General features: G+C 43.4%; 1 protein-coding gene across 7 annotated transcripts in view; it reads left to right on the top strand.

Annotated features, from left to right (window-relative positions):
* NCOA6 (nuclear receptor coactivator 6) overlaps positions 1-16,969 on the top strand; it is a 123,762-nt gene that overhangs the window by 87,912 nt on the left and 18,881 nt on the right. For 6 of the 7 annotated variants that reach the window (XM_074406420.1, XM_039479321.2, XM_039479320.2 and 3 more), the window contains 3 exons: positions 1,610-4,600; positions 8,508-8,576; positions 13,581-13,617. In XM_074406420.1, coding sequence (XP_074262521.1) covers positions 1,610-4,600; positions 8,508-8,576; positions 13,581-13,617 — 3,097 coding nt within the window. The remainder of the gene's footprint in view (positions 1-1,609; positions 4,601-8,507; positions 8,577-13,580; positions 13,618-16,969) is intronic. The other variant, XM_074406421.1, reaches the window with a different exon arrangement.

Raw genomic sequence — 16,969 nt, 5'->3', positions numbered from 1 at the left:
CACTGTTACTTTTGAGAGGCTGCTGTATTGTCTGTGCTGTCCTCTTTGGTATTTACTGAACTATCTGGTGGGCTGCTTTTAAAGATAAAAGGCGTCCATGTCATACCCCTGACGTCAATGGGCTTTTGCAGAAATTATAATTTTCTTAATGTGGAAACCCCAGACTGAATGTGAAAAATAAGAACCCACTATATTTGACTATGTAGTTGAAAGGACAATTGAACCATAGAAATGCCATATTACTGGCTTTATAAACGTCAAGTAGTTAATCAGGCCTAAAATAAAAAAGAATTTTTTAAAAAACCTTCAAAACTGGATTCTACACATTGTATTCGTTAATACCATGGGAATCTTTGGCCAGAAGACATTAATTAGCTATTGAGTACTGAGTCTGACCCAAAAAATTTGGTAGCTGCATGAAAATGTTGAGTCAGCATTCCTTTTGACTGCCAGAACCAATTGTTCTTATTCCTACACCTTCGTAAAACCTCTCTAATGTACTTTTCATGCAACAATGGAATAAATCTAGCTTGTGTAACTGCAGTTGTATTCCATATATACCCAGCTGTATGCCCCCTTTTTCCCACTGAACCACTGTTATTCTTGGTTTGCATATCTTTTTATCCTTTCTGATTGTCAAGTTTTGGTTCTAAAATGCCAAGTAAAATCTTCACAAAAGAGAGAATCATTTGAGATGTTGCCCTCTGCATATCTAGAAGACATTGTCCTTCACTTTTCCCAAAATTATTTTTTATTCCTGAGGGCTATGCTTCTGCCTTATTCTCCAGCTGTGGATTCATGGAAACTATTTCTCCAAATAGAGATTTGCATGTAAGAAAGTAAATGGAAATTAATAACACTTCAGTGCTCTAGTTTTATTTTCATTGTTTATATCAGCTTATGTTAGCTCCTACTGTTTACCAAACTGATTTACGTCTGAGGGGCAATTTTAATTCAGTTGGTTTCCCCCAAAGGATTAAGCCTCAAGGATGCGGCATAGTATATGGAGCCAATGAATTGGAATAATTTTAAATCTTTCTTAAGGAACTGAGTCCTAGAATTTTATATTTTACTTCTGTTGAAAGAATAAAAAGGCTGTCTTCAATTCTGTTATTTTCAATAAAATCACATCTTTTAAAAAAATTATTCCTGTTCTAACAGAAGAAGTGAATCCTAAATGCTTTACTTCATTCACAAGTACATTGAAATATTGATTATGTCTACATGAGACCTGAATCCTGGGTGGCCAGGCACTTGCTGTTGATGGAGTTTTTCTCATTTCATCTGAATGTTTGGCTGATGATAGGCTCAGCCATTTTCAGTGCATAGCACAGAAAATCAGGCTGTTAGTACAGTCATGGTTCATCCAGACCCTGCACACCAAGGAGCTCTAGGTTTTTGATGCTTTGCTTTTTGCTTCCTAAGCACTGTGCCCCTTTTGCTTATATCATGTAATGAGGGGCTGCCCCATGCCACAGGAGTGGGCATGCCTGAGCTGTTTGTGCATAATCTGTGCCACCTAGATGAGTATTGCTTGGCTATACTCTAAAGGTAGCAACATTTTCTTGCTGAAAAATCTAACTTCCCTGATTTGGGGGGCTTGTTTTAGGTTATCCTTCTCAACCAGTTGAACAGAGGCCGCTTCAGCAGATGCCTCCTCAACTCATGCAGCATGTGGCACCCCCACCACAGCCACCACAGCAGCAGCCACAGCCACAACTGCCTCAGCAGCAGCAGCAGCCACCACCTCCCAGTCAGCCACAGTCACAGCAGCAGCAGCAGCAGCAGCAACAACAACAGCAGCAGCAAATGATGATGATGCTCATGATGCAGCAGGATCCCAAATCAGTTAGGCTTCCAGTCTCTCAAAGTGTCCATCCTCCAAGGGGCCCCCTGAACCCTGACTCCCAGAGAATGCCCATGCAACAGAGTGGCAGTATGCCTGTCATGGTCAGTCTGCAAGGACCTGCCTCCGTGCCACCATCACCTGATAAGCAAAGAATGCCAATGCCTGTGAATACTGCTTTGGGAAGCAATTCAAGGAAAATGGTCTATCAGGAGAGCCCGCAGAATCCTTCCAGCTCGCCACTGGCGGAGATGGCCTCACTCCCTGAAGCAAGTGGCAGTGAAGCACCATCTGTCTCAGGAGGCCCAAACAACATGCCATCACATGTAGTACTTCCCCAAAATCAGTTAATGATGACAGGGCCAAAACCTGGACCATCACCCCTTTCAGCAACTCAAGGTGCAACCCCCCAGCAACCCCCTGTAAATTCCCTGCCCAGCTCTCACAGCCACCACTTTCCAAATGTGGCTGCACCAACCCAGACATCTAGGCCCAAAACACCAAACAGAGCCAGCCCCAGACCCTATTATCCTCAGACACCCAACAACCGCCCTCCCAGCACAGAACCTTCAGAAATCAGTCTGTCACCGGAAAGACTCAATGCCTCCATAGCAGGACTCTTCCCTCCACAGATTAATATTCCTTTACCTCCTAGGCCAAATTTAAACAGGGGCTTTGATCAACAAGGCCTAAATCCAACAACTTTGAAGGCCATTGGGCAAGCACCTTCAAATCTTACCATGAATCCTTCCAATTTTGCTGCCCCACAGACTCACAAATTAGACTCTGTGGTAGTGAATTCTGGAAAGCAGTCTAACTCTGGAGCAACAAAACGGGCAAGTCCAAGCAGCAGTCGCAGGTCTAGTCCTGGGTCCAGTAGGAAAACCACTCCAAGCCCTGGAAGGCAAAATTCAAAAGCCCCTAAACTTACTCTGGCCTCTCAAACAAATGCAGCCTTGTTACAGAATGTGGAGTTGCCAAGAAATGTACTGGTCAGTCCCACTCCTCTGACCAATCCCCCTGTACCAGGAAGCTTTCCTAACAACAGTGGGCTGAATCCTCAGAATCCTACTGTGTCTGTGGCTGCAGTTGGGGGTGTTGTTGAGGATAACAAGGAGAGCTTGAATGTGCCTCAGGACAGTGATTGCCAGAATTCCCAGGGTAGGAAGGAACAGGTAAACATTGAGTTAAAAGCAGTCCCTGCCCAAGAAGTTAAACTAGTTGTCCCTGAAGATCAATCCAAAAAGGACGGGCAGCCTTCGGATCCTAACAGACTTCCCAGTGTCGAAGAGAACAAAAATTTGGTGTCTCCTGCTATGAGGGAAGCACCAACATCGTTAAGTCAACTTCTTGATAACTCTGGAGCTCCTAATGTGACAATTAAACCCCCAGTGCTTACAGATCTGGAAGTAACACCTCCAGTAGTTTCTGGGGAGGACCTCAAAAAAGCATCTGTCATTCCCACATTGCAGGATCCGTCTTCTTCTAAAGAACCCTCTAATTCCCTAAATTTACCTCACAGTAATGAGCCGTGTTCAACCCTTGTGCATCCCGAATTGAGTGAGGTCAGTTCTAACGTTGCACCAAGCATCCCTCCAGTAATGTCAAGACCTGTTAACTCTTCCTCCATTTCCACTCCCTTGCCCCCAAATCAAATAACTGTATTTGTCACTTCCAATCCCATCACAACTTCAGCTAACACATCAGCAGCTTTGCCAACTCACTTGCAGTCTGCATTGATGTCAACAGTCGTCACAATGCCCAACGTGGGCAGCAAGGTTATGGTTTCTGAGGGACAGTCAGCTGCTCAGTCTAATGCCCGGCCTCAGTTCATTACACCTGTCTTTATCAATTCATCTTCAATAATTCAGGTTATGAAAGGATCACAGCCAAGCACAATTCCTGCAGCCCCACTGACAACCAACTCTGGCTTGATGCCTCCCTCCGTTGCAGTTGTTGGCCCTTTACACATACCTCAGAACATAAAATTTTCTTCTCCTGTACCGTCTAATGCCCCCTCTAGTAGTTCTGCTCCAAACATACAGACAGGTCGACCTTTGGTCCTTAGCTCACGAGCCACCCCTGTTCAGCTTCCTTCCCCTCCTTGTACGTCTTCTCCAATTGTCCCTCTTCATCCCCCTGTCCAGCAAGTGAAAGAATTGAATCCAGATGAGGCTAGCCCTCAGGTGAACACCTCAGCAGATCAGAACACTCTTCCTTCTTCACAGTCAACCACAATGGTTTCTCCCCTTTTGACTAATAGTCCAGGGTCCTCTGTCAACCGGCGAAGCCCAGTCTCGTCTAGTAAGGGCAAAGGCAAAGTGGACAAAATTGGCCAGATTTTGTTGACCAAGGCATGTAAGAAAGTCACAGGCTCTCTTGAGAAAGGGGAAGAACAATATGGTGCAGATGGAGAGACTGAAGGCCAAGGGCTAGACACAGCTTCGGGGCTCATGGGAACAGAGCAGTTATCCACAGAGCTGGACAGTAAAACCCCAACGCCCCCAGCACCCACTCTGCTAAAAATGACCTCTAGCCCCGTGGGCCCGGGCACTACCTCAGCAGGACCCAGCTTACCTGGCAGTGCTCTCCCCACCAGTGTACGCTCAATAGTAACCACTCTGGTACCCTCCGAGCTCATCTCCGCCGTACCGACCACAAAAAGCAATCATGGTGGCATAGCATCTGAGCCACTTGCGGGTGGCCTAGTGGAGGAGAAGGTGGGATCCCATCCAGAACTTCTACCCAGCATAGGTATGTACTTGGGGCTTCATCATCTCTTTATGTCAGTTTTTTGATGACCTAATCCCACAAGAGAGAGCATGGCTCCATTTCTACTTGGAGGAAAGAGAATGGGCTAAATGGCAATAGCAGTAGTTTTATTTATTGAAATTATGTTGGAAAATACACTTTTAAATCTCATATTAAGTTTGCATTCATTAAAGAGAGCTAAGGGCCAGGTGTGGTGGCTCATGCTTGTAATCTCAGCATTTTGGGAGGCTAAGGCGGGAAGATCACTTGAGGTCAGAAGTTCAAGACCAGCCTGGCCAACATGGTGAAACTCCATCTCTACTAAAAATATAAAAATTAGCCAGGCATGGTGGCACATGCCTATAATCCCAGCTACTCAGGAGGCTGAGGCAGGAGACTCACTTGAACCTGGGAGCAGAGGTTGCAGTGAGCCAAGCTCATACCACTGCCCTCTAGCCTGGGCAACAGAGTGAGACTCTGTCTCAAAAAAACAAAGAGAGCTAAGGCACTCAAAACAAAGAGCTCCTGAAATAATGATACCTTTCATTTATATAGAAGTTTTCCATTTACAAGGAAGCATTTTTACATATGTTGTCTGGCGTCATCTTTATACCACCCTTGTCAGATATTCTTAACTCCATTGTATGAGTAAGAAGATTGAAGCTCAAAGAAGTTCAGTGTTTGTTCAGAGTCTGTACTGTGAACCACCCATTTAGCACTGTGCCTTAAGTATGAACGGCAGCATCTGCAAATTCCCTTTACCATGATGAAGATTCACTCATGACTTTCAGATCAGTTGGTCCTCATAGCTCCATTCTCATTGTACTCCATCTCAGGAACCATTGTTTTTTTGTCTGGGCTACCCCAGAGGGAAGCTGGAAGAAAACCAGGTTTCATAATAATGGACACAGTAGAAACAAAGTGGTCAAGAGCCAGCAGGCTTGGGTTGGTATTACAACACCAGCATTTAGCAGCTGTATGGCCTTGGGCAAGTTACTTGACCACTCCAAATTTCGGTTTCCTCCTTTGTCGTGTGGAACAATAATAGTTTTAAGAATTCAATAAGGTAGTACATATAATATTCTTAGCATAGAACCTAGCATATAATTATTATTCAATAAATGGTAAAAATTGTTATTCCCAGTTTCTTTTTGATGTAATTTTTTTGTTGATTGGTGCATTCTATTAGTGTATATCTAGTTCAGGCTATTTTCTATGTACTGTTAAGATGGGCTAGTGATGGAAGCATAGGTATCCTTACAACTGCCCCTCCTTCCCTTCCCTCATACGTTCCTCCTCCTGTGAGGCTTAAGTGAAGAAGCTCTGTTTCCCCAGAGTTGAGTCAGTCACTCACTGCTAGAGCTGGGAAAGACCTGTGTGATATCCTAGGCCAGCTAATTAAGTGCCTATCTTATTTATGCAGCTAAAATGCTTCGAGTGCCTACCACTGAGTGGTAAGCACCCAGGAGGAGAGGCAGAAAGAACACAAACTTCAGGGTAAGATCAGAGTTCAAATTCTAGCCCGTAGGTTCCTTAACCTCTCCTAAGCCATGTACTTCACTTGTAAAATGGAGATTGTAATTTCTGCCTCCCAGAATTCAGGATTCTGGCAGAGGACTCAATGAGAGAATTTGTCAAGTGGCCAACACACTGCCCCACACAGAGCTCTGGAAAGGTTAATTCCCCTTCTCTCTGCCTCTTTACCTCAGTGTTAGAGATATAGGGGCAGGATAAAGGCCTTCAAGGAGTTTGATGCTCTTACAGGAACAGTCGTCACAAAACTGGGTGCTCAGTGTATCTTGCTCTAGTTCTGTTGGTATAGATGAACCCTAAGAATTAAAAGGGAACCTGGTATAAATTAAGTATATCCTTCACTATTAAATCTTTCCATTTTTCCTTTCAGGAGACTTTTTCCTCTGGTATCAAGAGAAAAATGATTAAGTAATTAAAAATTATTTTTATCTGGATCATATATTATACTAAAGAAACTTGTAAGCCTTGAGGAGATGAACCAGCACTTGGAAAAAGTTCTCAGTTTTAGTTAAGAAAACTCACTTTGCTTATAAGTGATTGCTTCTATTCTTTTTCAAGGGGCTTCTGTGCTTTTACTTTGAGAATGTGAGAAATTGGCTAGGCACAGTGGCTCACATCTGTAATCTCAGCATGTTGAGAGGCCACGGCAGGTGAATTGCTTGAGCCCAGGAGTTTGAGACCATCCCAGGCAACATGGTGAAACCCTATCTCTCCAAAAAAAATATAAAAATTAGCCAGGCATGGTGGCATGCACCTGTGGTCCCAGCTACTCAGGAGGCTGACAGGGAGGATCATTTGAGCCCAGGAGTCAGAGGTGGTGGTGAGCTGAGATCCTGCCATTGTATTCCAGCCTGGGTGACCAGAGTGAGGCTTTGTCTCAGAAGAAAAAAAAATTTTTTGAGAAATCAACACTGAAGTTAAGAGTAGAAGTTAAGATACAGTTTTAGCCGGGCGTGGTGGCTCAAGCCTGTAATCCCAGCACTTTGGGAGGCCAAGGCGGGTGGATCACGAGGTCAAGAGATTGAGACCATCCTGGTCAACATGGTGAAACCCCGTCTCTACTAAAAATACAAAAAATTAGCTGGGCATGGTGGCACGTGCCTGTAATCCCAGCTACTCAGGAGGCTGAGGCAGAAGAATTGCCTGAACCCAGGAGGCGGAGGTTGCGGTGAGCCGAGATCGTGCCATTGCACTCCAGCCTGGGTAACAAGAGTGAAACTCCATCTCAAAAAAAAAAAAAAAAAAAAAAAAAAAATATATATATATATATATATATATATATATATAGTTTTAAGCTTTATCAGATAAGCATTTAAAATAAATTCTTAAATGAATAATTGACTGCTTTACTAAGCAGGAGGGAAGTATACAAAATTCACAGTTTCCGTAAGAGAGTAAAATGTATTGTTGCGGAGTTTATCTAGGATTTTAGACTGAGGTGTCAGGATGTGACTCTGGCATATTCGTGCCATAATCTTTACTATATCTTCCAGGATGGTTCCCTTCTACAGTGCATTATGTATTTTATTTTATTCCATAAGGGCCTGAATTATCTGTGTCCTTTGAAGCCTGATTCTGATCTTTCTCCCTTTAATGTGCCTTCAGATTTTTCAACCTAGAATTGTTCACCCTTGCTTTGGACTTTTGTAGCACTTTATACTTTGTGACTCCTTCATATGACATCATAGTGCACTCAAGTGCATCACATGTATGTATCTTATCTTTAATACTAGACTGAGTTCCTGATGTGCAAGAGAATGTAGTTTGGTCTCTCAGGGTACCTGGCACAGTGCCTTGCCTCTAGTAAGTTCTTTGCAACTATTTGTTAGATAAGTGTATAACATATCGAATTGATTTATTTATTATGTATGAATTGAATACCTGCTTTATGCCCATCATTTTTGCTAAGTGTTGTAGAAAAGTTCAAAATTATGTGACCATTTCCACTCTTACAGAGTATAGTCTTTAGGGAGTGAGACTAGATTTTTTAAATGCTGAGGAATGGTATAATTGTACCACTATGGTTTGGGTTGCCTACTAAGGTATGCTTTGGGGCTTTTTCAAATAGTGGTCAGAACCTGAAGAAGAACCCCAAGAAGCAAAAAATATGAGTGCTATGTTCTTATAGCCATCTCCTTCCCTTATTATTATACATACAAAAAGGAAAAACATATACCCCTAAATGGTAGTCATTGGTACTGGGTGTTATGGTAATTAATTTTTTAAGTAAGTTTTAAAACGTACTTTTGAGGCCAATTTTAAGTACTGCCCTTTAAGAGTATACTGTGTTAGAAGTTACTTAGCCCTTGATTAGGTTAATGCTTTCTGTTTAGAAAAGAAAGTAAAAGGCCTGTAATTTTTTTTTTCCTTGTCTTAGCCCCATCACAGAATTTAGTCTCAAAGGAAGCTTCATCCACAGTTCTGCAGGCCTCTGTTGCTAGACCAGGTAAGGTGTACTTTGGAAAAACTTCTTGGAGTGGGATGGGTTACATGTGAAGAAACTACTGCTGTCCTCACTGTCACATGTTCTGCCAGGAAGTGGCTGGAACTATCTGATCTGTTTGCTTCAGAGCAGACTTTGGTTGAGTGGCAGAGCTTGTGCAGTTCTACTTGAGATTCTTTTCCACCGACCAGCTTGCTCTCTTATGCATTCATAGTGTCAGCTAGAGAACTCAAGAAGGGCATCTCAGTGCCCATTGTCTGTCTGCCACCCAGACAGACAATTGAGGTGTTTTGTATTCTAGAAAATAATTGAAAAATTGCGGTGTTTTCAATTCTATTGCGGAGTTTTCCCTGTTCTATGACCCTGGCACTCAAGATTGGCAGCTAAATAGCTGGCATATGGTGACTTACTGAGTTGGCAAGCATTAATGCCCTTTGTAGTTTTATTATCATGACAGTAGTGGAGTCTTGTTCAGAGACTCTCTGCCACAGTGTGGTAGCCATTCCTCCAGGAGGCAGAGTCATTTCAGTCATCTGTCGATGGCATTAAGTTTCTCCCCATGACCAATATATTGTAAATAGCATGAGGGATGATATTTCTGGAAGTAGGTGCCTATGGTAATCTGACAGATAACTGCTGTGGGATCAGGGTCAACTCAGAATACATGAGGATAATGGCAGTAATAGCCCTGTTCTGCCTTTATAGACTGTGGAAGCAGATCAGTATCACAGATATGGTACAGTTTAGTCTCGCCTAGTTCTTTATCACTGTAGATCATTGAGGGGTTAAAAAATATATATGAATGATTCCCACAGAGGTAAGAATCTCATTGAAACTATAATTCACACATTTGACAAAGTTAGTAAGAAAAAACAATAGTAGTCATGCTTGATTTTGTTAATCTGAGCCACTAAAAGTAAGGTATAATTTGTGATTATTTTAAAACCTGCTTCAGAATGCTACATCCTATGTAATGGATAGGACTTTCTACCGCACACTCTGAATAAAATCAGGCCTCTGAAAATAGTGTGTGAGCAAAAAACATTTCAGCCACCCAGATTCTTTCTTTGCCACCAATTGCCCACATTATACCTGACATCGTGTTGGATATTTGAGAAGGGTAGGGATGGAGTACATTATTTAAAGGAGGGGTCATACAGCAAAATTCATTTTTGGTAAGAAAAGGAGAAACTACAAAGGGAAAGGGAATTCCGTTTCCTGCCTCAATCTTACTCTAGAAAATAGGATTTAGCGTATCATTTTCCCCCTTCTCAGAGTAATTGGCTGAAGAATCCTGTTCCTTTTTGAAGTTTGACGTAAATGAATCTCCTTATCCTTAACATACTCTCAGAGCCACTGATTACCTTCATCAAACCACATTGATCTCCACTTGTGAATCAGCAATGATAGTGTTAAAATTCTCAAAACATCAACCTTTTTCTGGTTTTAAAAGAGCAAACTAGGACTGGGTGTGGTGGCTCACACCTGTAATCCCAGCACTTTGGGAGGCCGAGGCAGGTGGATCACCAGGTCAAGAGATCGAGACCATCCTGGTCAACGTGGTGAAACCCCGTCTCTACTAAAAATACAGAAAATTAGCTGGGCATGGTGGCGCGTGCCTGTAGTCCCAGCTACTCAGGAGGCTGAGGCAGGAGAATTGCCTGAACCCAGGAGGCGGAGGTTGCGGTGAGCCGAGATCGTGCCATTGCACTCCAGCCTGGGTAACAAGAGCGACACTCTGTCTCAAAAAAAAAAAAAAAAAAAAATTAGCCAGGTGTGGTGGCACGCACCTGTGGTCCCAGCTACTCTAGAGGCTGAGGCGGAAGAATCGCTTGAACCCAGGAGGCAGAGGTTGCAGTGAGCTGAGATTGCGCCACTGCAGTCCAGCCTGGTGACAGAGCAAGACTCCATCTCGCGGCCGGGTGCAGTGGCTCAAGCCTGTAATCCCAGCACTTTGGGAGGCTGAGGCGGGTGGATCATGAGGTCAAGAGATAGAGACCATCCTGGTCAACATGGTGAAACCCTGTCTCTACTAAAAATACAAAAAATTAGCTGGGCATGGTGGTGCATGCCTGTAATCCCAGCTACTCAGGAGGCTGAGGCAGGAGAATTGCCTGAACCCAGGAGGCGGAGGTTGCAGTGAGCCGAGATCACGCCATTGCACTGCAGCCTGGGCAACAAGAGCGAAACTCCGTCTCTAAAAAAAAAAAAAAAAAAAAAAGACTCCATCTCAAAAAAAAAAAAAAAAAGCAAACTAGGCCAGGTGTGATGGCTCATGCCTGTAACCCCAACACTTTGGGAAGATTGACTGAGCCCAGGGGTTCAAAACCACCCTGGGCAACATAGTAAAACCCCATCTCTACCAAAAAAAAAAAAAAAAAAAAAAAAAAAAAATTTTTTTTTTTTTAGATGAAGTTTCGCTCTTTTTGCCCAGGCTGGAGTGCAATGGCGAAATTTCATTTCACCGCAACCTCCACTTCCTGGGTTCAAGCAATTCTTCTGCCTCAGTCTCCCGAGTAGCTGGGATTACAGGCATGTGCCACCACGCCCAGCTAATTTTGTATTTTTTAGTATAGATGGCATTTCTCCATGTTGGCATGTTGGTGAGGCTGGCCTCGAACTGCTGACCTCAGGTGATCTGCCCACCTCAGCCTCCCAAAGTGCTGGGATTACAGGCATAAGCCACTACACCCAGCTTACAGAAAATGTTTAAAAATTTGAAAAAATAAAAATAAAATAAAAAATTAGTTGAGCAAGGCATACATGCCTGTAGTCTCAGCTACTTGGGAGGCTGAGGGGGGAGGATCACCTGACCTCCAAGGAGGTTGAGGCTGAATTGAGCTGTGATCTCACTGCACTCCAGCCTGGGAGACACAGTGAGACTGTATCAAGAAAAAATACAAATAGGTTGAGTATGGTCTCAGCAACTCCAGAGGCTGAGGCAGGAGAATCGCTTGAACCCGGGAGGTGGAGGTTGCAGTGAGCCAAGATCACACCACTGCACTCCAGCCTGGGGGACAGAGTGAGACTGTCTCAAAAAAATTAAAAAATAGGATGAGCACCTCTTTTGACTTGAGTCATTTTCATTTTTGAGCACACATTACCTGAGTTTATATGTTCCAGCCAAGCCAGCAAAGTAGCAGAGACTCAGTGAATTGGTGTCTATTTCCTGTGGATGGGTTTTCAGGCTTTGTGGGTACAAATACAAGAGGCTAACGAGCAGTGAGAAGCAAAGATTCCCTTCTGCTAGCACCTTGCATTAAAGGCAGAGTAGCCCAACCTCCTTACATGAAAGGCTGTATCAACATGATCTTCATAGCAATAATAATAGCTAATAACATTGAGTTATGACTAAGTGCCAAGTATCATACTAAATTTTTTTTTTTTTTTTTTTTTTTGAGACGGAGTTTCACTCTTGTTAACCCAGGCTGGAGTGCAATGGCGCGATCTCAGCTCACTGCAACCTCCACCTCCTGGGTTCAAGCAATTTTCCTGCCTCAGCCTCCCGAGTAGCTGGGACTACAGGCGTGCACCACCATGCCCAGCTAATTTTTTTATTTTTAGTAGAGACAGGGTTTCACCATGTTGACCAGGATGGTCTCGATCTCTTGACCTCGTGATCCACCCGCATAGGCCTCCCAAAGTGCTGGGATTACAGGTGTGAGCCACCGTGCCCGGCCTCATACTAAAATTTTTATGTGCATTATTTCATCTTTAACTTTGAAGTTGGGGACCGGGCCCGGTAGCTCAAGCCTGGAATCCCAGCACTTTGGGAGGCCGAGGCGGGTGGATCACGAGGTCAAGAGATCGAGACCATCCTGGTCAACATGGTGAAACCCCGTCTCTACTAAAAATACAAAAAGTTAGCTGGGCATGGTGGCGCATGCCCGTAATCCCAGCTACTCGGGAGGCTGAGGCAGGAGAATTGCCTGAACCCAGAAGGCGGAGGTTGCAGTAAGCCGAGATCATGCCATTGCACTGCAGCCTGGGTAACAAGATCGAGACTCCGTCTAAAAGAAAAACAAACAAACTTTGAAGTTGGTAATGTAGTTATGCTCATTTTTTTAGATAAGGCATTGAGCACAGAGATGTCAGATAATTTACCCAAGGTCACATGGCTAATAAGCAATGAAGTCAAAAATTTGACCCAGGCACTCTGACTTCATTGCCTTTAAGGTTACCATGTAATTAGTAGAGTAGGTTAGACATGTGCACTGAGTAATGAGGTGCTAAATTCTCTCAATGGGGGAACAGGTATAAGGCTGTGGGAGGCCAAAGGCAGGATAGATCATTGCTATCTGGTACGTCAGGGAAGGCTTTTGGAAAAGATGGAACTACCTAAAAGGCACATAATAGAGAAAGCAGATGTTTTTCTGCTGGTGCTGAGAAAGAAGTACGTAGTAAACCCAGAGGGTGCTCATTTATGCAAAACCCTGCTAGACAAATTACTGAGATTTTCCTTGCTTGGAGGGCATTGCTGGAAGGTTGAGAAAGGAATAGAATGGGGTCTAAAGGCAATATCTGAAAGCAAAGCACTATACCCTTTAAAACTCAGAGAGGAAGTCATTTGGAGGAGAATGCATCCTTAATGGATATTCAAGACATACTTAAATATTGCTTTTTTATTTTATTTTTTTTAAATAAGGGCCAAGAAGGTGGAGATTTTTTAAAATGAAAACCGTCTCTTCCACATGAGAGGAAGAGGCTTATTTACTAACCTAGTTGTAACTGAATGAAATATGAACGAGGAAAGGTGAACTTAGTTCTCTTAATCCAAACAGGTTATTTCACAGTGTGGAGTAGAAATAAAAATAGACCAAGTGTCTTATGTCCCAAACAAACCAAGTTGTATCTGTGCCAGCTTTGTCTCCATACCATGTAGGGTGAGAATCCTGCTGGGCACAGGGACCCTTTAGCCTAAATAGGGCATTGAGAATTCTTGTGGACTCCTAGCTTCTCTCTGTGGCAGCCCCCGCATTTCATTGCTGTTCTTTACATTTTTTACAGAGCTGGAGGTAAATGCTGCTATAGTCTCCGGACAAAGGTAAGATGATCATTTCTGCAGATGTAGCATGAACACAGCATAAGCCTCTTTGAAAGGTATCAGCTTTCTCAGTCTTTAAACCTCTCCTCACCTTATCCTTTTCCTTCACTCTTGCTCCAGTCTGTTTTTACTGCTAACGTAGAGAGCTGTCATGAGTCCTAATCCCTCAGAGGTAACATTTCTGTTAATAAAACTTGGAAGCTAAGTTTCTACCTTTTATGGTTGTTTTCAAAACTAAATGAGATAACATGTTCAACACTCAGCACAGTGAGGAAATAGTAAATGTTCAATATATAGGAGCTGTTGTTACCATTGATGTTAACATTAATAATAGTCCTTGCAACTGTCTTCTAAAGAACAGTTGTTTGATCCTCAAGGCAAAAGGAGGAGAAACTCAGGCAGGATCTGACCCAAAACCTATGCTTTTTTCTGTTACATTGTGCTGCTCCACATAACCCTACAAAATGAAATACATCTATGGCTTCAACTTCATTACCTCTATGGAGAGGAGTATTACCATTTTCCAAAAGTCATGCCTTTTTTGGAGACAGAGTCTTGCTCTGTCACCCAGGCTGGAGTGCAGTGACACAGTGTCCGCTCACTGCAACCTCCACCTCCGGGGTTCATGCAATTCTCCTGTCTCAGCTTCCCAAGTAGCTAGAATTATAGGCATATGCCACTATGCCGAGCTAATTTTTGTATTTGTAGTAGAGACAGGGTTTCACCATGTTGGCCAGGCTGGTCTTCAACTCCTAACCTCAAGCGAACCACCTATCTTGACCTCCCAAAGTTCTGGGATTATAGGCATGAACCACCAAGCCCAGCCTTGTCTGTTATAGAGTAGAAATGTACTGAATAATATTTTAAAGAATTTCTCAACATTGTACAGCAATTTCATAAAACACTTTCACAATAGTTTTTTCATTTAATCTTCATATCATCCCTGTGAGGAGGTAATAGCCAACATTTATTTGAATGTTGCTGCATGCCTGCATCCTTAATAGATTGGGCTACAGTGCCCTAAGTGTACTATCTCATCTAATTTTCACAGTATCTATTAGGAAAATAAATTCTGTCTTATAGATGAGCAATCTGAAGCTCAGGAAGGTTAACTAAATTGCCCAAGGTCACAGAGTTAGTAAATGGTGAAGGTTAGATTCAAACCCAAGCCTTCTGACATTTAACCTATGTATTGCAACAGACAAGATGGGTCTTACAGATCAAGAGTCTAGAACAAGGCTGGACTCGGTGGCTCACGCCTGTAATCCCAGCACTGAGGCAGGCAGATCATTTGAGGTCAGGAGTTTGAAATCAACCTGGCCAACATGGTAGGACCCTGTCTCTAATAAAAATACAAAAATTACCCAGGCATGGTGGTGCACGCCTGTAATCCCAGCTACTTGGGAGGCTGAGGCAGGAGAGTCACTTGAACGTGGGAGGCAGAGGTTGCAGTGAGCTGAGATTGCACCACTGCACTCCAGCCTGGGTGACAGAGTGAGACTGTTTCAAAAAAAAAAAAAAGAGAGAGAGAAATAAAGGAAGGGAAGGGAAAGGGGAGGAATGGAGGAAAGAAAGAGAAAAGAGATTCTAGAGCAACCGAGCTCAGTGGCTTATACCTATACTCCCAACACTTTGGGAGGCCGAGGTAGGCAGATGGCTTGAGCCCAGGAGTTACGTAGTGAAACCCTGTCTATACAAAAAAATTAGCTGGGCATGGTGGTGTGTGCCTGTAGTCCCAGCTACTTGGGAGGCTGAGGTGGGAGGATCATCTGAGCCCAGGGAGGTTGAGATTGCAGTGAGCAGTAGTCATGCCCCAGTGTACTCCAACCTGAGCAACAGAATAAGACTCTATCTCAAAAAAAAAAAAAAAAAAAAAAGTCTAGAACTTAGAACATTAAATAGCATAGTCAATAAATGCGTAGGTAAGACTTGACCCCTGTTCATCTCATTCCAAATTCATTGCTACTCCTACTATACCACTCTGCCTGTCTGCTTTTATTTGGATTGGGCTAATATTTGAACTCGTCTGCATTTCTCAAGCATACACCAGCATTTTGTTTACAGAAAGAAGCTAATCAGACCAAAAATACTTTTAGGGTATTTGTTTCCAGAGATACCTGAGCATTGACCATAAAAAAACAGGATAGTCTTGCTGTGGTGTTTGTTTTGCCAGGAGAAAGAGACACTTTCATTAGGAATCATCTAGCCAGGTGCAGTGGCTCATGCCTGTAATCCCAGCAGTTTGGGAGGCCAAGGAGGCCTTGAGCTTAGGAGTTGCCCAGACTGGACAACATAGTGAGACCCAATCTCTAAAAAAAAAAAAAAAATTAATAAAAACTTAGCTAGTCATGGTGGCACTCGCCTGTAGTCCCAGCTACTCAGGAGGCTAAGGTGGGAGGAGCACTTGAGTCTGTGAGGTCAAGGCTGCAATGAGCCATGATTGCACTACCCACACCCCAGTCTTGGGGACGGAGTGACATTCTGTCTCAAAAAGAAAAACAAATTTAAAAAAAAAAAAAGAATTTTCCTCAGAAGCTTTGACCATTGGGCTCCTAGCCAGAAAGCTATCTTCACCACCTCTAAAAGGAAGTGTAAATTCCCCTGACTTGTAATTCCACCCCACCTCCAGCTTCACCTCTCCTTGACTTACCTTGGCTTGTCGTTGGGTGTGGGCAGCTGTTATACATAATGCTATGGGAGTGAACAGTGTGACCCAATTCCCAGCCATAGTGCTACTCGCAAAGGGTCCTCTGGCAGGAGTGAACAGTGGAAGGGTAGGGATAGTTGACAATCAGGTTATGGTCTGTGTCCTTAAGAAACTAACAGTCTAGTTGAAGACACAAAACATTAAAATAGAACATGATGTACAATTTGATGAGTGCTCTAGAATGCCAGATAGAGACTAGGAACCCAAGAGACAAAAGAGTCAACTCGACCACGTGCGGTGACTCACGCCTGTAATCCCAGCGCTTTGGGAGGCCGAGGTGGGTGGATCACGAGGTCAAGAGATCAAGACCATTCTGGTCAACGTGGTGAAACCCCGTCTCTACTAAAAATACAAAAAATTAGCTGGGCATGGTGGTGCGTGCCTGTAGTCCCAGCCACTCAGGAGGCTGAGGCAGGAGAATTGCCTGAACCCAGGAGACGGAAGTTGCAGTGAGCCGAGATTGCGCCATTGCACTCCAGCCTGGGTAACAAGAGTGAAACTCCATCTCCAAAAAAAAAAAAAAAAAAGAGTCAACTCTACTTGGGAAATGAGGTCATGGAAGACTTTCCAGAAGAGGCAGCCTTTTGACCAGTTTTGTTTTGTTTTGTTGCATTATTTTTGTTACATACTTTGTAAGCAAATTAA

Source organism: Saimiri boliviensis, chromosome 9 (genome assembly GCF_048565385.1).
Source record: "Saimiri boliviensis isolate mSaiBol1 chromosome 9, mSaiBol1.pri, whole genome shotgun sequence".
Taxonomy (NCBI): domain Eukaryota; kingdom Metazoa; phylum Chordata; class Mammalia; order Primates; family Cebidae; genus Saimiri; species Saimiri boliviensis.
This window is presented reverse-complemented; position numbering and strand designations above follow the sequence as displayed.